The 22,061-nt window shown below is 41.9% G+C and overlaps 1 protein-coding gene across 2 annotated transcripts in view; it reads left to right on the forward strand.

Annotated features, from left to right (window-relative positions):
* Positions 1-22,061, forward strand: part of lama5 (laminin, alpha 5) — an 87,834-nt gene continuing 65,773 nt past the window's right edge. For both annotated transcript variants that reach the window (XM_071477498.1, XM_071477499.1), the window contains exons 1-2: positions 1-432; positions 5,349-5,501. In XM_071477498.1, coding sequence (XP_071333599.1) covers positions 157-432; positions 5,349-5,501 — 429 coding nt within the window. In that variant the 5' untranslated portion in view covers positions 1-156. The remainder of the gene's footprint in view (positions 433-5,348; positions 5,502-22,061) is intronic.

Consider the following 22,061-nt stretch of genomic DNA (forward strand, 5'->3'; position numbering starts at 1 on the left):
GAGGAAAAGCCTCGACGCGCCCGCTGCAGGACACACGCTTCTCCCCGTCCTCCTCTTTTTCCCGCAGAGGGAAACCGGCCGTCTCTCCTCACAGCCACGCTCGTTTACTCCTCAGACTTTCCCAGTCGGACCGGATCGAGGGGGGGCAGGTGGGAAATGATGGCGAGCGGACCGGCGCCGCTCTCCCCGGCGCGGCCGCTGCTGCTGTGGCCGCTGCTGCTGACCTGCGTCCGCCTCGCGTCGGCCCAGGAGCTGCCCACCAACGGGGTGAACGGGTACAGCCTGCACCCGCCCTACTTCAACCTGGCCGAGGGCACCAAGATCACCGCCACGGCGACCTGCGGGGAGGACGACACCGGCAGGACCCTGCAGGACCTGTACTGCAAGCTGGTCGGAGGCCCGGTGTCCGGAGACCCCAGCCAGACCATCCAGGTGAGCGGGGGGACACTGCGAGTCTTCTGCTACTGACTCCGCTCGATAGAGAGTCGGAAATGTTATCAGTCCTCATAGAGATTTCATTTTACTTTATTTTAACACATTCTTTATGATATATTGACTTTTATCCTCCATTATCCCCTAACCCTCCGTCAGTCCCCTCTCCTCAGGGTCCTCTAGAGACCTGCAGCTCAGCAGTGAGTGTGATGAGACTTAATCAAGCTCAGTTAATGTTTCCCTCCTGTAGAGTGGTTGAACTCTGCTGTAGGGTTTGTATAATATTACATTAGAAGCTTCCACTGAGTTGCATGTAATTGAACTTGCAAATATTTATACCTGTGTAATTGTAATGAAATTCCTAGTATCACAGTGGTGTGTTTGTGGTGCGTTGTTTCAATATTAACAGGCTTCTATAAGCCTGTCTGTGGTGCACAGGCTCAAAGGGACTGATTCTTTCCATTTTTATGGACCTATAATGAGCCTGCAGTGATCTTCTGTAATACTCTAAAGATGTTATTGTGTCAGATTTGGGGCTTATAATGACATTTTTATCGCCTGTTGTATCAGTTTGAGCTTCACATTTTATAGTAGCCCTGTAAATTTGACTATTTAGCTCTGTTTTCAACTGTTCTACTGCAGTTTGTTGTAAGTTTGAACTCCACCTCTCTTATGCTGAACCCTGTGCAGATGCCAGCCTGCACACTTGACTGCATTCAGAGTGCAGGGTTGAACAGAGGGGGTCAGCAGTGTGCACGAATCTCCTACCGCTCTGCCAAGTCATTATTTCATGCACTGCTTCCTTTGTAGGACTTGGCAACACTTAACACAGGCCACTTATATAAGGAGACTCCGCCGAAATCCAACCACTGGTTTCCACATCGGTCATCGCATGTGTTTTATTGATGGGTTTTTAATGTGATGATGAGTTTGTGAGCTTGTAAAAAAAAACAAAAAAACACAGCAGGTTAATTGTGCGTTTGACAATTAAGCTTCGATGTAGCACTAGTTAACATACAAAAGATTATTGCAGTTTAGTGGGTTAACCATTAAATCAACCCCTCGGGGTGCAGGCTTATTGCCCTCTCTCGCTCGCTCTCTCTCTCACTCCCACCTGTTCCTCACATTCCTCGCGGCGACTGGCCCGTGTCCTCCAATCAGACTGGGTTTATCCATTCTCTGTTATCGCGAGACCATCAAGACCCGAGCGATGCTTCCCCTGGAGATGATGATGATGATGATTTGTGTTACCTCTGAAGTGACATGCTGCTGAAACTGACAGAGATCAGACAAAAAGAAAGGGATGTAAAGTTGGTGAGAGAGAGATAGAGGGAGAGAGTGAGCAGCAGGCAGTCTGAAGTGACCCAACAAAACGTAACAACATATTCCCTGAGGGGGGGCTGGGGGCTTGAGAGATGGAGGTTTTTAAAGATGCTTTCAGGCTTTAAAGTTAAATTACTGAACCTCAGAACAGAAAAACACTCATTCCTCCTTAAATGAGAGAAAGCAGGAGTTGTGTATTTTGCTAATGAACTGCAGTTACGCAGGTAAACTGTCCCTCTGCTGTGGAACTCTGTGAAATGCAGATGTGACCCCCCACCACTCCATCTTCTCCACACTGAGGATTAGGCTGAATATTCCCTCATCAGTGTTTTCATTTAGTCTCTCTCTGATCTGCCACTTTGGTTCAAGTGGCGACGTTGCTGCATAATTAGCTCAGGAAATCTCCAAAATGAACCCAAGGAAATCTGGTCATTAGCTCAGGGAATGGTTCATTATGCGTTCGGGGTAAAGAGCTTTAGCCCACTTTTGCTGAGCTTTTGTGGCTCGGCCCACTTGTTGGGCTGCTGCGCCACCAGAGCAAAACACACATGCACACAAAGCCAGAAAAGACACACACTTTTCTGTTGTCGAGGTTAATCCTGTTTTGATTTGACAGCAAGACGTGAGAGTGTTTTTATTAATTAAAAGCAGCAGGAGGAAGAGATCGGAATGTGTGTGTGTGTGTGTGTGTGTGTGTGTGTGTGTGTGTGTGTGTGTGTGTGTGTGTGTGTGAAAATGACTAGAAAGGGTTAAGAATCTTTTTTTTTTTCTTGACCTGGGACTAAACTGCAGACTCATAGTGTTGTTTTAGTCTACTGTTTTTACACGGTGGCGGCAGCAGGAAGTAGGTGTTTGAATTGTTAGGACTTCATTACCCAGAAATCTTGTAATCTGTCACAGATAAACTACAAAGAAAACATTAAAAGCACAACTGCTCTTGCTGTTTGTAACACTGAAGTTTGCAGTGTAGCTTCTGGGACTGATAAGAGGAGCTTAAAGCTGCACATGTGGTCAGCAATATCTGTTGAATATTAAGTCGGTTTAATTATCCAGGATTATATCATTAAATTAACCATTTCTTCCCTCCAGGACGGAGGTGTTGAAGAGGTTCAGCTAACACTGGTGTGACCACCTCCTGCTTGTGTCACACACCTCAAAAAATGAGCTGGTGCATGCAGCTTTAATCCTGGTTAAATATCATGAGGTACTGACACCATGCATGATGGAAGCAGGGGAAATGATGTGAGAGACGTACAAGTAAAAGACAAACAGATGAGGCAGCAAGAGAGAGAGAGGTGGAGGAAGTACAGTGAGGGAGGCATTATGTTGTGTTAAGAGGGAGAAAAGATCAACTATGAAGTGTCAGGTGTTGGCTGAGCAACACTTCGGCTCTGCCTGGAGACATGGGCTCCGCGCTCAGAGACGTGGAGGGAAAGACAGATGAGAAGAGAGATGGAAAACAGTTGAATGAAAATGTGCGTAACGCAGAGAGAGACGAGATCTACATGTTCATTCAGGTGTCCTTTCTGTTGACGTCCTTGCTCTCAGAAGGAAGGGACAATAGAGGCGTGAACGGGTGTCGCGAAAGGAAAAACTGAGGAAAAGAAAAAGAAATAGTGTGAAAGCGAGTTTGACAGCCAGGCAGAAATACAGAAGCAGCCTCCCTGATGTCTCACTACACTGCGTCCTGTAGAGATGTCACTGTCAGGCTGGGAAATCAGCTTTTTTTGTGCATTCACAACCTCATTTCCACTATTTACCTTCATTTTTCTGCTCTCAGCTGTTGACTGGAGGTGGTGTCCTGCTCTCTTCAATGTGTTCGAGGAGAAAAGCTTTGACAAGACAACACAAGAGCAGTTCATACTGATTGACAAACCTAATTACAAACTCACAGAGAGCGAGGACTGCAAAAAATCTCTAAAACACATTTGAAAACCCCTCTTCGTAACCTCGTCGCTTAGTAGCCTCACATTACTAATTGGTGATCTGAGATTAATTAGTTTGTTCACTCACTTAATAACATCCCTGAATTTGCTGCATGAAGCTAATTTGCTCCTCAGTAACTTTGTGATTGATCTGTGATTCAATGTGCACAGATAACTAATTTGAGTCTGAACAAGTTTGATGGACAGATGATCTCTGGGAAGACAGGGGCTAGTCGGGTGGAGTCAGATAGTGAGCGGGTGACCTCTGACCTCAGTGACCTGCAGTGATAACATCTCTTAACCCAGCCTTTTGTTCAGGTCCGTGCTTGTTTAGTTTATGCTAACGCTTCCACAGCCGGCGGTGGGTTGGGTTAAACGCTCAGACAACCAAACTGGGATTAGCTAAGAATGAAGAAGCTTTAGAAACCAAAGAGGTGCACAGGACGGTTCAAGTGGGACATGGACACGGACCATTTACCTCCATTCATTTAACTACAGTATGAAAGAATCACCAGGCAGAGATTTGAAACATCTGCATTTCAATTTTTGTAACTTTCTGAAAACAAATACCTGATGATCAGGTTGTTTTTCATATTGATTTTATTTTATTTATTTAATATATACGCCTTGGTTTTAGTAACATGGCCCCCATTGTCCAACCTTGTTTTTTTGTAGGTATATCACACTTCAAACTTGTTTTATTGGCATTTGGATAAAATGATAATGAATATGTGACAAATGAAAATATAATTATTTTATTTTGAATTTGTGGATACCACAGTACCATGCACTGCCCGATAGATCTAGAGCCTGAAAAGTGGGTTGTTTTTCACTACTGCGGACAGTGTTAGTTCTAACTAGAGCGAGTATCTGTAGCCCTTTCTTCGCACAGTGCACTGTGCTGTCATAGCAGATTGTAAGCTGTGTGAATTTAGCACCGAACAGGCAGACTGGGGCACAGGGATTGAATTTATGGGACAACTAAAACCTACGAGCAGAAACATAATACAAGCCAGAGCCTCACTGTTACTTTAACCCGTGTGGAGTCACTTCACGTCCTTCTGTGGAAAAGCAAGAAACTTGACCCAAGTAGCTTCAGGGACAGACAGTTGTGAAATAAATCTCCTCCTTTCATAGGTTTTTACGGTGACTCTGAAAGACTGAGCAGCAGTTTAGTCTTTAAGTTACGGTCCAGTCTCTGTCTGGGCTTTAACCCAAAGCCTGAAGGCTCAGATTCCACAAGAGCTAATGTGTGAATCCATTCACCACGGTGGATCTGTAAGTGTAAAATGTGATTAAGCGCCTCAGAGATTTAGATAAAGTGAGAGAGGAAGTTTTCTGTCCGGTCGAAGACGACAGCAGGTGTTGCACTGATTGGCTCCTCCTCTCCTGTTGATGCCACTCAGTGGGACCACCTGGTGTGTGGACTGACTGCAGTCACACCCTGCAGAGTCTCGTGGAAGGGCTCATCATCAAAGCACAATTTAAAGACAACAAAACAAAATGCAGGGATATAGGATTTATTAGAGTTTTATTTTGGTGAGTCAAGGAAACATGGTAATGTAATTAGTTTGAGAAGACCACATGTGGTCCCCAAGGATCCCAAAATTACAACCTCATACACTCAACTAAGGATTAAAGGTGCATCTCTGTGTCTTGTCCTCTCAGGGCCAGTACTGTGACATCTGCAGCCAGGGGGACAGTGATCGCGCCCATCCCATCACCAACGCCATCGACGGGACAGAGCGATGGTGGCAGAGCCCGCCTCTGTCCCGCAGCACCGAGTACAACGAGGTGAACGTCACCCTGGACCTCGGACAGGTAGGCCTCTTTGGATACACACATACTGACACACACACACACACACACACACACACACACACACACACACACACACACACACACACACACACACACACACACACACACACACACACACACAAAGTGCCTGTCTGTGCAGTTATGGTTGTTTTTTGATGGAGCACAATCTGCTGTTCAGGTTGAGTTGTGTTCTGGAGGATAGTTTCTGAACGTCTGGCATTTATGTTCATTTTGAATTCTTTAATCTTTTGCTGACAACCTTCAGTGGTGGTTGCACTGCAAGAAAATGTAAGCTGCAAAAGTAGGTCTCTGTAATGCAGTGGTCCTCAACGGTTTTGGCTTGTTACTCTTCATAATGAGACCCTGTCTGTTCACAACCCATTGTCGCAGGTTGCATATGTGTAAAGTCTCGTACCAGTGGTTAGTCTTTCACACAGTCATGCAGCTGAATACTTTTTAGAGGCATGAAAAAGTTAAGTAAAGGAAAGTCACAATGTGTTTCATCTCATGACTTCTCAGGTTTATCTTGGTGTTGAATTGCTGTTATGCTGGATGTTTTGTGTACTGTAGGATTTTGGAAAAGTTATAATTGCATGACCAGGGTTCGTGCAAAGATGTTCAGATCACATTAAGTCAGATAATTGACTACATTCCTGCACCTGTATTTGTAGTTCACGACTGGAAACCTTCATCTGTCAGCTATAATCCCTGGTAGATTCCAACATCTCCATTAATCTCAGCTGCTTTTTTTAAACTGCAGTTGCATCTGATTGGATTCCAGCTGCAGCCACTGGTATGAAAGTCGCCCTCTCAAACATCTGCTGGCTGCTGGTAAACTCTCATTCTGCTCGCTACCAGCTTCTCTGCTTTTGATAATGAATGTGAGATAATTCAGCCCATTAACTGCTTCACCAGCTGACCTCCGTGATAAATCAGCCTCACAATGAAGAATCAAAGCGTTGATGCTTCGGTCTGAGCGCCACTGTTGATGCTCTGTTTGCTGTAGCTGGTGTTGTAATATACATTTTTCCACAGGGAAACATTCAGGCAGATACGCAGCACAGAAACGCTTCCCTCTGTCTCCCTGTGCTCGAGGAGTTAACCTTTTTGTGTTTCTGAATGTCGCTCTTGAACAACCTTTTCATGTCTCTGAATGTGGCTCTTTTGTGCCGGGCTCTCCTGCTCGAGTGCCTCCCTCGTTCATCAGTGGAGAGAAGTTCGCTGTGTGTGTGTGTGTGCACACTTGTGTGTTCCCGACAAGTGTGTTTTCTGTCGTGGCATTCAGTTTCCATCTTTCCCTTTTCTCCTCACTCTTTACTTTCTCCCCTCCTCCTCTCTGCCTCTCAGTTGAAGGTCTTAATAGAGGAGCAGGGAGCTGTGACAGTCGCTGTGTGCAGCTTGTAAAAGCTTTTATAAGCCTGTTTACCTTGTGAGAACGCATAAGAACGAATAAAACGTCTTTTAAAGCACAACATGAAAACTATGAGAGCCCAGCAGAGTTTGTTCTCATCATCACAGAGGCACTGAATAGATGCTGGCTCCATGAAAACACCGACTACCTGCAGAGTTTTGTGGGATTAGGACTTAGAAATCTTTTTTTTCTGCTGTTGCGTGATAATAAAATATATTCAGCCTTACTGAGAAGTCAGGTTTGTAACTTTTAAATCAAATAAATTCTGGATACAACAGATTTAGCTAATGCAACAACGAATGTAGATGTCATATTTGATTTCCTAAATTTTACCAGTGATTTTAAAAATTTGATTATTTCATTTATGAAATGTGAAAAACCCGTCAGAAATGTTCATCACAACTTCACAGATCTGAACATGGCATCATCAAATGTCTTGTTTTGTTTCATTAAAAGTGTTTGACTATTTTTGCTTGAAAAATGACTGAAACAATTAATTGATTATCAAAATAGTTTCCCATTCCTTTCCTGTTGATTGGCTAATTAATTATTCAGCTCTACCGTTACACTTAAAGTCCAGTTTGCTTGTCTTAATGTATGATTTTTTTCATTTTTGACATTTAGTCACTGGGGGGTCTAATGAAAGACGTTTTTTGTTACAGTATGGAAACTGTAGATTCAGGTGTTTTTGGATCTTGACCCATACTACAGACAAACAGTCAGCATATCTTGGCCTCTGCTGCTGCCCTTTTGACCATTCTTTCTACCTCCGACAAAGAAGTCATGTTTCCCTCATGTGTTTATTTGTCAGGAAGTACTGAACCGATTTGCACCAAACTTGGTTGGGGGATTAGGCGGGGGCTAGGGAGGAACCAATTAAATTTTTATTGTAGATCTGGATCATTCACTGTGAATTTGATTTTTTTTCCAATGAGGTCTGGTGTATGTTTACCAATGGCCTTGGTGGAGGTCTGCGCTCTCTGAGTGTCCTTCCAGCATTAACGTATCTTGTGAATCCCTCAGCTTCACAGTAATGAATTGGTAAATCATCGGAGTACCTCTGTAAGTGAAAACACAAAATATTTGAACCCTCAGTATCTTTGGGAGGTGTGGAGGGTCTCTCGTTACCAGGTTGCAGTTTTGTCTTGAAAGAATGTAGGTGGGCTAAAGACAGGGATTACAAGTGTGTGTGAGTATATGTGTGCGTTTTTATGTTAGTGACAGTGTGTTGAAGACCCCAACACACACACACACACACACACACACACACTTAACCCCCTACCACAGCCTGAAAGAAAGCGAAAGAGGAGGGAGAGATTGGAATGTAAGTTAACCTGTCTCAACCCGCAGAGGGGAAGTCTTGTTAAATTACCCCTGACTCCTCTCTCTCTCTCTCTCTCTCTCTCTCTCTCTCTCTCTCTCTCTCTCTCTCTCTCTCTCTCTCTCTCTCTGTACTCTTTCATCTTTTAATTCATATAGCATATAAACTTTTAAAGTTCACCATTTTAGGAAATGCACATCTGATACATCCACTGCCTTCTTGATAAGACGACTGATACCACTCTGATGTCTGCACGCTAAATGTGGAGCTGCTGCCAGCACTTAGCGAAATTAGCTTAGCACAAAGCCTGAAAGAGTAACCTGTAACAAACTGTCACTTTGTTATTATTAACCAAAGAGAGATAATGTGTTAGTGAGGGAGCTTTAGGTGCGTTTGTCACCTTCAGACGGAGGCAGACTCACTGTTTCCAGTCTTTATGCTAAGCTAAGTTAGCATTGTGTTTAGCGAACTCTTCTCATCTAACTGTAGAAAAGAAAGTAAATGAGCTCATCTCTAAAAATGTTAAATCTTTTAAGTCTAGATGTAGTATTCTGGCCAGAGATATATAGACACCCCTGTCCTTTCTCAGTGTCTCATGTGGGGCTGGTTTTTCATGGTTCCTCCAATTAACAGAAATCTTACGGTACAACATAAGAATATCTAGTGCAGCAGCCTTCTGGTTTTAGAAGGGCGGAGTTGCCCTGAGTTCTGCTGGCACTAAATAAACTGTACAGTCACTATCAGTACGACTGTATCACAGCTTTACAGCAGCAGGTGTGTACCAAGCACAGACTGCACGCACTTTATCAAACACATTTTACTGGCATCAGTCCACAGTATGGCTCATTCACCATTTCCAAGGAATGTTGCACCAACTTAAAACATCTTATTTCTTCCTCGCTGGTGATTTCTTCACTCTCTTGTCCTCCTAGTCCATCTTCTTCTCTCTTTCTTCTTTCCACTGTCTGTTTGAGTCTTTAAATAAAGAGCTGAGCATCAGTTCACCCCTCCCACAACCTTCTACATCTGAACCAGCCATTATCTTCTACAGATAACACCAGCCCAGTATAGACCATTTCTATCTCCTCCACCCTCCTGTCTTCTTTCTTCTGCCATCTCCTCCTTACTCTTCACCATCATCATCTTCCTCATCACCCCTGCTCCTCATCCTTCTGCTTTCTAATGTCTAACCTTTGTTTCATGTTCCTCCTCCACCATTTTTTTCGTCTATATCGGTATCTTTCCATATTTGATTACATTTTAATGCAGCAGTTCGTCTGCAAAAATCTATGGAACTGGATGGCCTTTTCTGCTTGAAATGACATTTGAGAACCCAACATGAATGTGTCTTTTACACTTTCTCAGAGATTTGACAACATTTTGGGTTTTTTCTTCTATTTAAAAAAATTTTTTTTTTTTTAGTCGCAGCTCTCTTCATGTGTTTATGTGGCTCTGTTTTACCTGTAACATCAGATACTACATAATATTCTGTGCTTTACCATGGCATTTTTTCATTTCTTTATCAAAGCATTTCAGGTACCCTGATACCAATTGTACTAGTGATGCTGCTAAATTTGTTAAAGGTAATCATTGCAGCTCTACATGTCAAGCAGTAGTTTTATTTGAACCACCAAGAAATAGTATCACAGAAAGCTATAGATGTCTGTGGATTAGAATACCTGAGATATTGTTTCAGGAAAGAAACTTAGCTGTTAGATTTCTTAAAGCTCCCTACAGTCTAAAGGTAGATGTCCATGTGTTTGTGATCATAAAGCAGGTCTAGGTTCTATATTAATACTGTGAAAGTATCAAAGCCTCAGTCCACAGAGAAATGCACACAGCCTGTATTCAGAAACTGAGCCTTAAAACCAGCTGTCAGGACTTCTGGGACTTTGTGATGTCACAACAAAGAAGTCACCACTCTCAGCCATGCCCCAAGCCCCGCCCTGCCAGGGTAACATTTCCATGAATGTCACTTGCCCTCAGAATTTGATTTAATATGATAATTTTAGGGGAATCCATTATGCTAACTGTCAAACTGTGACACTGATCAAGCCTTTTTAAAACAAGGTTTAGGATAAAGATATGAAAATATTCTTGCCTAAGACCCACTGTTTCTGGAAAGACACGTTGCTGTTGAGCTTTTTGTTTTTATCGTTGCTTTTATCACTGCTTTATCTGCTCACTGGGAAAGGTGGAGAGGTTGAAGGGAAAGAGAGAAAGAGAGAGGTGTGACAGCTACCTGATGAACTGTAGGGAGACTGTAGGGAGAGCATGAATCAACCAGGAGGAGGTCATACCCAGTTCAACACAATTCACCCTTGTTTTGTATATAAGCTAAGAGTGATGCAAGGTTGGTGTGTTTTTCTACATAGATGTGTGTTGGCATGCAAGTGTCATTCCTCAGGTGTGTGATAGTGGAAGGATTGATATCACAGGTAAAGGAAAGGGGAGAGATAGAGATGGACAAAAACACAGAGACCAATAACAGATGACATGAAGGAGCAATAAATACAGTCTGAAGGCAAGATGAAACAAAAAATCCCTGGAAGACTGGAGGAGAGAAGGAGGAGGAGGAGGAGGAGGAGGAGGAACGGAAGCAGGGCTAGAACATTGAAAAGAGGAAGGCAGGAAGGAGGTGTTAAGTGGAAGAAAACTGAGGTAGAAGAGGAAGGAGGATGAGGGCATGGAAAGATGAGGAGGAGGAGGAGATGTTTCAGCAGGCTATTATTAGAGCACAATATAGGCTTTAGTTGTGTGTGTGTGTGTCTGTGTGTGTGTCAGTGTTCTTCTTTCTGTTATCGTTCCTTCTTGAGTCACAAAATTTGTCTCCTTGTCATCAGATCTGTCAAAGATGTGTTCGACTCTGCAGCGTCAGAGATTTCAAGTGTCTGTGTCTCAGCGCTGATATGAAGTAAAGGGTCAGTTCACCCAAATCGAGGAGCAGGAAGTTACATACATGACAAAAACACAGCAGTTCGTCACATTGAGTAGAGAATGTTCAGCATTTTTGCATGAAAAGCAACTGAAGTTACTGATTAATTTGCTCTCAATTAATAAATTAATGGACTGATCATTGCAACTCTACATGTCAAGCAGTAGTTTTATTTGAACCACTTTCTAATAAAGAGAAAGCTGTAGATGTCTGTGGATTATCCAGAATAACTGAGATATTGTTACAGGAAAGAAACTTAGCTGTTAGATTTCATAAAGCTCCACCCAGTCTAAAGGTAGATGTCCATGTGTTTGTGATTCTAAAGCAGGTCTAGGTTCTATATTAATACTGTGAAAGGATCAAAGCCTCAGTCCACAGAGAAATGCACACAGCCTGTATTCAGAAACTGAGCCTTAAAACCAGCCGTCAGGACTTCTGGAACTTTGTGATGTCACAACAAAGAAGTCACCACTCTCAGCCGCGCCCCAAGCCACGCCCACCTGGACCCACCATCCAACCTTGCAGGATTTGGTTTCTCTGAGTGTTTACCTGAAATATGCTGTATTTCTATTGGATCACGCAAAAAACTGTCAGCCAATCAGAGAGGCGCGGAGTTTTTCTTCTGAGAGAGGAGATGTAAAACTACATTACAGAACAAACAAATATATCTTATTATGGATATCAATGCTTAAAATAAAACACAGGAAGTGTAAAAAATGGGACCTTTAAATGCACATTTTCAATGCTGTGAGCATGAGCAAAATCCCTTTCCTGTCTATTGTATTGATATAAAAGAAGAAATCTTCACTCTTCAAAACTATCTTCACGGCACCAGAGTTAAGTGAGAAAATATATTTGTCTTTTTCCAATTTGAATTGACCCTTTAAATCACCTTCAAAATGGCCATAACCCACAACACATGCTTTTTCATGTCCTAAAGATTCACTCAGTGCTGGATGGGCGTCTCTAACTGGAGAAATTAAAACCTCTCTCACTGTCATTTGCCTTTAATTTCCTGTGTGTGTTGACATATTTCCCTCCAGGTTAAACACTAACAAAGAGACGCATACACAGACACCCACACTCACACGCCGTGTTGAGGTAGCTCCATTGTTCACTGTGCGTAAGAGCGAATGCGGTGCCAACTGCTCCCGATTGAATGCTTCCTGCCATTGATGTGGTTGGAGTCAGAGTTAGCTTTTAAAGTGCCAGCCGGCTCTGAGCTGCAGGGTGGAGGTTACCCTGAGGTTTATATTTGGGAGGTATGTGTCACTGTTTGTTTGAGGGTTGAGCTGAACTCACACCAAAACATGCTCAAAGCAAAAAATGAGCTTAGTTTGATGTCAAGTGAAGGTTGATATTATATTAGAACTTGATATATTCACATGTAGCAACAGTTCCTGACCGTGACCAAGCTTTCTAAAAACCCTAACACACAGTCCGATCGTTAGATACTTTGGCCTGTAATTGAGCACATACACAGATCAATGAGCAGTTATTTCCTCTCACGTCGGTGCAGAACATGCATGCAAGTTGCTCAGTCGGCCATCAGCTGCAGACTCTTTGGTGCATTAAAGTGCAACACAAAGAAAGATTTCAGGCTTTGGAAAGTCTTTAAATACAGCAGGGCCAGTTCTGTGAGATCAGTTTGGTTTGCTGTGGCCTTAAAAAGACAAGGGAAACGGTAACTTCTGGGATTCCCTCGGACAAGTGACAGAAATCAATTCAAAGAGAGTGGACAGCCAGGTGTCATGGGAGACACATAGCAGTTAAATAAGTGAACAATCAAATCAAAATATCATCTGTGGGTGGCAACAAATAATAAGAGGCACACCTGAAAATGGTACTCTAACAAGAAGCTGTGATGGGATGCAGTTAAGTTTAAGCTGCCTGCAAAGAATGACCCACAAACACAAAGGCCTCTGGGTTTTTAGAGATTTACCATTTACCAAGTGATCGCCAGCATTTGCTGTGGAACTAAAAGACGGATTCATGGATACAACATGACAGGATTATGTTGCATCCTCTCAGCCTGCCTGTAAGTGAGCAGGAGCCGCCTGAGATCACTTCTGTGTGTGCGTATTAGTGTGTGTGTGTGTGTGTGTGTGTGTGTGTGTGTGTGTGTGTGTGTGTGTGTGTGTGTGTGTGTGTGTGTGTGTGTGGTGTCCTGATTACAATCAGTGTCTTCTCTGCCAATTCTGCTATTTACAAATGACGAGCATGAGAACCACACTGTCAGAGCCTGTGTGTGTGTGTGTGTGTGTGTGTGTGGCCGACTGTACAACATCCAGTCAAGCAGCCAGCTCTCATGTTTTAGACTTTTTAAGACATCATCTCTTATTCACTGTAATGTCTCGCGCTGTGTTTTCCCCTCACTCCCTTGCATCGTAATCACCCTCCTCATCTCTCCCTTCCACTCTGCTCTCTGTTCGTCTCTCTCCAGCCACAAAGACTCTTCTGTAGAGTGAGTGACAGTAATGATGGGAAGAAACTGAAAAAAGAGGATTAAAAGAGATATGATGATTAAACATCAAACCTCTGTCTCCAGTTCTTCTGTGTCACTCTCCTTCCTAAATTCGTTGTCAGTCTCTGTCTGAGCAGCTAAAACACACTGTTAGCTACAAGTTAGCTACTAGCTCCAAAAGTAAACCATGTTACAGTTAATTTTTCTCAATCTAATTTCTCATCAGTGCGTTTATGAATCTTCAGGCCAAAACAAAGGCAGCTTTTATCACATTTGTCTTCTTATTTTGAGGCAGTGTTGGTATGGATTCAGCTAAGATGTTAGTATGGCTTATTATCTGTGTCTCCCAGCTCTATATCACATAAAATAAAGTTCATACCACATAGTGATGTTTGAGCTGTTTTGGCAACTAGTCAAGAAGATATTTTACCATTTTGTACTAGCAAGAAATAATGAAAGGAGCCAGAGCTACAATGATAAGTCAGTCAATTGATTATGTTTGTTAGAATTTGTTGTTTTTCTTTGTCTCATTTGAAAGCTGATTGATTATCTTTAACTTTTTGACCCTTTTAAAGACATTATCTTTAGATTTGGGAAATTGTAATGGGTATTTTCTATTGTTTTCTGATCCCCCGCAGGCCACACGATTTCCTGATTAATCAAACCAATAACTGTATAATTGTTAGCTGCAGCCATGTATGTTATGAAATGCTAAGCTATGGCTCTACCACACTACTGCTGGTTACACATTTTGACCAAGTCTCTAAAACAAACAGATAAGCAATCTGAAATAAGCTTATCATGTTGTTATGGCTAATGTGTTAGCAAACAGTTAGCTGCTCACATATCCTGAAGCTTTGTGTCTACTCGCTAGATGTTTGAATTTGTTCTCCAGTTGCTTATTTTGGCTTTCTGCAGTCTGGTGCTGGGCAGGTAGCATAAGAGTTAGCTTGTATTATCTCTTGGTCACATGTTTTTATACAGAACAGCACTGTGATGGTCTGGAGAACCAAAGCTGTGAACTGAAAGTGGCTGAAAGTTGCACAGAACCACAGGTTTAGGTGTTGATTCACAGTGGGATCAGCACTACTATCAACCAGGAGCCATTTAAACCAGTGTGGAAATAAAAAGTACATTGCTCTGTATAACTTGAAGTTTTTCTGGCCCTTCGTTAGAGCCGTTGCTCCATTACTTATCGTTCTTTTGGTTTTTAGCTATGAGTAGCTTTTCTGTTGCGTTTTCAGTGTGAATGCGCTACATTGTCAGCCCATTGTCAGAGAATTTATATGTTATTATCATCATTAAATCTTTGGGAAAGTGATGTATTTCTGTGTCTTTCTCTTTCTGTTGTGACATTTCCCACAGTGACTCAGTCAACCACACGTCGTAGTCACATCTTTTAATACTGGCCTCTTTCTATGTCTTTATTTAGGTCTCTTTAGCTCCTTGGCTGTCATTTCGGGGGTCAACAGATGCCCTCATTCATTCCTCTCTCTCCACTTCTCCATCCTCTTCAGTGTCTCTCATTTCAGTCACCATCAGCCTTCATCTTCCTGTTTTCCCCTCTGTCCCTCTCGTTCAGGGTTAAATGTTGCCTCTGACACTTTGTCCTCACACAAACGCACAAACGCTGACACACAGCGCACATTTTTCAGTCATTCATTATGTGTACTGGGCAGGAAAATGAGCGGAGAGGGGGAGAGTAAGAGGTGCAGAGAGAGACAAATCTGACCTTAATAGGAATGATTCAGCTTTGGGTGAAAGGAGAGAAAGAGGAAAAAGAGATGTTGCTGTCATATCTAAAGCAGAATAAAAGGAGGGATGATGGATGGGTGGAGGCAGGGAGGAAAGGAATGAGGACTGGTTGTTCAAAATAGTCGGCTGATATTTCTGGGGCTTTTTTTTTTAGCTGTTTCTCTGTTTTGTTGTAGCTGATATCAGGGTGTGTTGATGTTGGCAGGTTAACAGACCCTGACTTTTAGCCTCAGTTTGGTATTTTTGACAGATTGTGTTGATGCTTTGCCTCAGACACAGCCAAGTGAAATCAATATAATTTCCATTTTTCCAAATTAACACAACCTATTAGACTATACAGTATCTCAACATTTGGAGCAAAGTCCATTTTAATTTGATGAAATATACAAAACAGCATTCATCTGTTATAGGTTTTATTTATACTTTGAAGCTTTTTTCTGTTCAACCTTTGTCTCTTTCATCCATTATTTTAAGTCCAGTGCTTCATACTTCCACTTTTGCATGACGCGGTTGTTATGACTTGGCTTTGAATTTGACAATAAGCGCCAACTTTCCTTCAAACCTGATAACATCCATTAAATGATTACAAATCAGAGAGTAAGCAATAGGACTGCACGACTGTGTGATCACACTCAGCGGTTAAAGTCCATCATCTGCAGCTCGGTTCTCTGGTAAAATTCAATGAAGGTTGTAAATGTGGTCTCCAATTGCAGTATAATTTAATGCTCTTTAGTGCCATTTTAGTTGACTTTAGGACTAAAATTGCATAAAATACAAACATAGTAACCTCTCAATGTGTTAGCATAATCTATAACTTAAATGCTGCAGCCTTTGGGAGCCTAAAGTTGGTGCCTAGAAGCTTAAGATACAAATATTGCAGGAAAAAACTCTATATATAAAAAATCTCAGTAAGTAGCTGACAAAAACCATGGTACAAACTGCTGAAGCATATTTCAGTAAAACTTCCTCTTCTATCATATTTTTTATTTAATGAGCTGCTGTAACATTTTTTCATGGTATTGTTATCCACCATGGCTCTCCATCCTCCTGAAAAATGGAGGGAGAAAAATTGATGATGGATGAAGAGAGATGGATGAAGATTCTCTTTTCAAAGAAGAGAGAAGAGGATGAGGAGGTGAGGCTGTAGGAATTATTGGAGAAAGTTACAAAAAAGGGTGGAAGGAGTGAGTGAGTGAAAGAGAAACGGTAGAAGAAAGACGAAGAGGAGGAGGAGGACAGGAAGGGGAGAGGGAAGGATGAGAGCAGAGGAGAAGGACTCCAGCTGGGAAAGACAGGGACAGAAAGGAGGGCATTCATACTCTATCTCTGATTGAAATGTCAAATGTTCTGTGTGTGTGTGTGTGTGTGTGTGTGTGTCATTATCAAAGCAGAGGAAATGATTATAGGATGGAACCTCCCACTCTTATTTGTGTGTGCGTGTGTGTGTGTGCGTGTGTGCGTGTGTGTGTGTTGCTCCTTTGTCATGCATGATGTCTGTTCCAACCTGCTGACCTGTCACAGGTCAAAGGTCATTGTCAGGCTCTTCAGTTATTAACTTCCTGCTGCTTTGAACTCTCTGACCGCCCCTAGTGCGTGCACACACACACACACACACACACACACACACACACACACACACACACTGTCTGTACTCCGTCTCTCTTGCCTGTTGTTTGGCCTGTTCACCTTGTCAACACAGAACTTATCTCTTAACCTTTTTCACCTTTTCTCTCCTTAAATCTTGTCTCCACGTCTTCCTCATTTTCTCTCTCCTCCTCTCAGCCCTGCACCCAGTCATCTTTTCTTTTTGTCTGTCACTTTTCCACCCAACCATCCTTTCATCCTCTCTGTTTTGCTAACCATCCATCTCCTCATGTCTTGTCTTCCTCCCTCTCTCCTCCCTCAGCTGTGTTATCACTGAGGCAGACAGCTGGAGTTTCCTCCTGTCCTGCTACTGGAGGGAGAAGAGACAAACTGACAGCCTGAAAGAAAAAGTACATTCAAAAAGAAAAAAAATGGGAATTAACTTTCCCTTCATTATAAAACAGAAACTTCTCTTAACACAGATGTATTTACACAACATCAATAAAATGACCTCTTATAGATTAATGATTCATCTATAATCAATAATGGAAGTAATTTTATACTTTATATCATTGTAACATTGATATATTTGGGTTTTGGGGATTTAGTCAGACAAAATAAGCAGTAAAGACTATTATGTGCATTAGACGCTTTGTAGACTAAATGATTAACTGATGAACCAAATTATCCAGAGTATAATCAATAATGAAAATAGTTGTGAGATGTTGTAGTCCCAGTCAAACGAGTCCCTGATGTCTCTAAATGTGGCTTCACTTACTGGATCTTGCTGCTTCTTCAGTACATTCAGGCACATTTATGTGTCAACTTGTGATTCAGGAGCAGATATTTTTTAACTCCTGCTGTAAACTGGACCTTGGAGAGAAGTCCTCTGTGATCTGGTTCAGACATGTCAGCTCTCTCCTCCAGGCGGAGCGACCCCGAACGTCCATTCAGCTCAGTCCCATTGTCTTTTGGTGTTTGCTCGCCCTCGCAACCTCCTTTTGATGCAGCAGTGGTCCTGAGCCCTCCCAATGACTTAGCATTCAGTCTGCTCCTCAATGGGGCCTTTATCACACCATTGTGTCAGTGAGAGTGTTCGGCCCATTCAGAGAGACCGCGGAGAACACAGAGGAAACAGTTGGTTGTGAATGGCTGGTGAAGTGTCTTCACAGGGAGGCAGAGGAAATAGGATTCAATGGGAGATTAATTAAAAAGAGAGATTAGATTGGTTAATCAGTCTCTTGAGGAGCATGCAAACACAGCATGGACGTCAGTGTTTCTGTTTATTTATTCTCCTTGAATCCAGTTTCCTTGCTCTGGAATTGAAACACTCCCTCACTGAGACATAGATATCCTCCTGAAGGAAGTTTCCTCTCTTGGTACTTGTAGGATGTTTATCTGTTTCAAGGTCTTTGTGAGCTGTTGACACATTCTCAGATGGCATAACCATATAAGACCAAACGTCCTTCACACAAACACACTTTCAACCCACTTGTAGTCTGGTTGAATCAAAGTGGAAATTGCAAAACCAGATACACACATTTTTTAAAAAAAGTAACACCAACTATCACATGAAAATTAAACTAACCAGGCACAAGCATCGCTGCTATTAGCAATTGTAAGAGTATCAGAACTTGTTTTGTGGAGTTCAGTGTCAGGCAGTTAGAAATTCAGGATTGATGAGGAACTATTGACGAACTCTTGGAAAAAGTATTTAGCTTTTTTTACAATGAGCCAAATGGTTATTTATGTACTTCAGGGAAACATTTTAGTCATTTTTAGTTTATTTTATTGGATTGCTGATGTTAAAGAGACAGTAAATAAGGGGAGCGAGGAGGGTATGACATGTAACAAAGGTTCCCAGCTAGTATCAAACCGAGGACCTTGCAGATACGTGGTACATGCTGTCAGCATTCAGCTCCTGGGGAACCTCATGAAAAAGGTTACCTGAGCGTGTTCATGCAGTAATTCGGCATCAATAAGAAGGGAATTCAGTGTCTTGGTGAGATGAGAAATAGCATTTGTGAACTCTACACTGTGAAGGACTTTTTATCTGTAGGGTGCATCCATTTTGTGCATCATCAAAACAATGGTGCAACGCTCTGCAACACGACTGGTATGTTGAATTTGAGATAGATATCAAAGGAATATTCTGACATGTTGGAAGCTATTTGTTGTCTTACCAGGAGTTGGGTGGATTGATTCATATCAGTTTCATATCTCTCTCTTTTGAGCCTAGTTGAGATTAGTTGTCTAAGATGAGAGGAATGAGCACAGCAGAAAACAGCTAGACTCTATCAAAAGGGTATAAATATGTGTGCCGGCATCTCAAAAATTGCTTAAGCTACTTGTTGTATCTTGTTAACTAGCAAGCAATGAACAGTAAATCCAAGATTAAACTACTGGGCTTTGTTCAAAGTTAGCAAAGTGAGTGAAGCTGGAAACTGAAGTAAAGAGGGCGGGACTGTCAGTCATTGGGACCAGCTGTCGTTGGTAAGAAATTAAACCAAAATGTCTTCTTTTTTTGGTTTGTTTCTAAATGTCTTAAATAGCCAAAACATTAAAACATAGTGTGTAAATACGACAGCTGTGGGCATGGAAGTGAATGTTGACGGAGCTACGCTGGCATTTTCCCACTGCTTCCCTTTGCTAACCATCGCTATCAGATTTTTTGTGATTCCACGTTGAGGTATTGGCATCGAATCGCACATCTGTCAGGTTGTGGTTGTGCTGTTGGTCCAGCTGCAGTGTGACGAGTGTGTGCTGCTCTCTCCAGACAAAACCCAGACAGGAAAACACTTTGTGCCAGGCTCGTCCTCCCTGAAGGACGCCAGTGACTTTGAGCGGTTTTCGTCCTTCTCTGCCAAGCCAGACTAAGAATAGACTGATGCTAATGTCTGCCCGCTATCACACAATGAGCTCATTTTAGTGTGATAGAAGAAGTGGAGTCAGACGGGCCGGATTTTACTCTGATACTGTGTTTACTGTAAAACCTCCAATGACTTATTTTTACACTTTCACATTTAGCCGTCAACTTAATAACTCGATGAGAAACAGACCCTTAAAACCAGGTTTGTTTAAATATGTGTTGTTTTTTCATGCCTTTTAGGGTCTGATGTTAAAACAGAATAAACAAGCAGGTATTTTTGCATCTTTCTCTGTCTTTGACATTCTGATCCAAACTTTAACTGTACATTAAGTATAATCAAGTGCAAGTATTATCCATCCTCCCCTCCGTTTTCCTGTTCTTTGTTGCTTCAAGGGAGCGCGCCTCTTTGGTCCAGGCTGAAATATCTCTGCATGTGTTGCGTGGCTTCTCATGATATTTTGCATAAAAGTTCATGGTCCCCAGAGGATGAATCCAACTGACTTTGACCTCTTGACATGTTGCACATCATAAGGTTCACATTTGAAGTTTAGAGTTAAAGGTCTGAAAAGCTATTGGATGGATTGGATCGCACTTCACGCCTACATTCATGTTTCCCAGAGGATGAACTGTAGTAACAATGATGATCACTTAACTTTTTACGTAGCACCATCATCAGGTAGAAAGTTTTTACAATACTTTAGTTGCAAAGCTAATGACATTAGCATTAGCATCAGCTGTACTTTGTTTTTAGTGCTAATTAGCTAATGGTAGCCTGCCAACAAGCTAGAAAAAAGTTGGTGACAAGTTTCAATATTATACCTGCTAACATCAGCCTGTTAGCATCGTCATTGAGAGCATGTTAGCATACTGACGTTAGCATTTAGTTCCAAGCACCGCTGTGCCACAGTGCTGCTGGCATGGCTGTAGACAGTGGAGATTTTAATGGACTTCATGTAATATTAATTCTGAGGCCCTGTTAGTATTAATATGGATGGATTTATCATGAGATGGATCCATGAGAAAAAAGCCAGTAAGTGGACCTTGAGTCAAAGATTATTTTTTATTCATAAGGTCAAAAAGTGAGCTCATTGTTTTCAACTTCTACAACTGGCATTGACGTGAAACCACTACGTTTTCAATTCAATAGAATGAAAAACTGATATTTTCAACAGCGAGCAGTTTTGAAGGGATCTGTCTGCAGTGGTCACATAGTCAAATACAGTAAGTTTAGTGTGGAACAAAGGTCAAAACAAAGACATTTTATCGACATCTTGAGCTAAGCGAGATTTTTTTGGGGTAAATCTTTGTACCTCAAAGAAAAATCTAAAGAGCACCAACTCCTCTGGAGTGTCTCTCTTTCATTCTTTTTAAAAAGTTGCTTTTTAAAGTCTGGAAAGTAGTTTGCCCAGAATATTATCTGTAGTCCATCAGTTATCTTTTCCCATAGTCACTTATCAGCTTTTCCCAATAATAGAGGAAGAAAGGCAGACACACAAACGATAAAATGTTAAGACACAGGGCAAAAAAGAAACAGAGTGGGAGGTGGAGAGAGGTTTGCCCTTGTTAATGTGACAGTAAATATTGGCTTTAACCAGGTCAGCTGCAGCAGATTGTTTGAGTTTCTCCTCCTTTCTTAGCTGGTGAATGAAACGAAGGAGAGGGGGAGGAGTAGGAGGAGTGGGGATCAGAGACGAAGGTCAATGAGTTAAAGTTAATCTTTTATGTTACATTTCTAATGATGAATACAAGCGGAAGTTCACCAGAGTTCGTGTTAAAACAAAAATTCACATTTCTTCAGATGGCAGGATACACATTCATCTTCCATCACAAGGGTTCATCTCAAAATCACATATTTTTAGGGATTTAGTTTAATCCAGAGCAACAAGTTTCAGCGTCGGCTCAAGATCTGAGGGATGTTGTCTGAGGGATTTTACCGCACTGGTTCAGTGGTGGTTTTTTGTATTTTTATGGACTGTTCAGTGATGTCAAACAATGACTCACAATTTGTCATCTCTGTTGTACAGTTAAATGAGAACCACTCTTGTTTCAGTGAATGCCAGGAGGGACTTTGAAACTGGATTCTACAGTGCACAGGAATATGAGTAACAATACCAACATGCATGCTAACATTATTCAATTTCAAGTGAAAGTCTGTGTATCACTTTACATAACCAAAGATCAGACACTAAATCCTCTGATAAACATGTCTCCCAGCTTTTTA

The sequence above is a fragment of the Trachinotus anak genome, unplaced genomic scaffold (assembly GCF_046630095.1).
Source record: "Trachinotus anak isolate AG129_WGS33_773 ecotype Australia unplaced genomic scaffold, CSIRO_AGI_Tana_v1 ptg000004l, whole genome shotgun sequence".
Classification (NCBI taxonomy): Eukaryota; Metazoa; Chordata; class Actinopteri; order Carangiformes; family Carangidae; genus Trachinotus; species Trachinotus anak.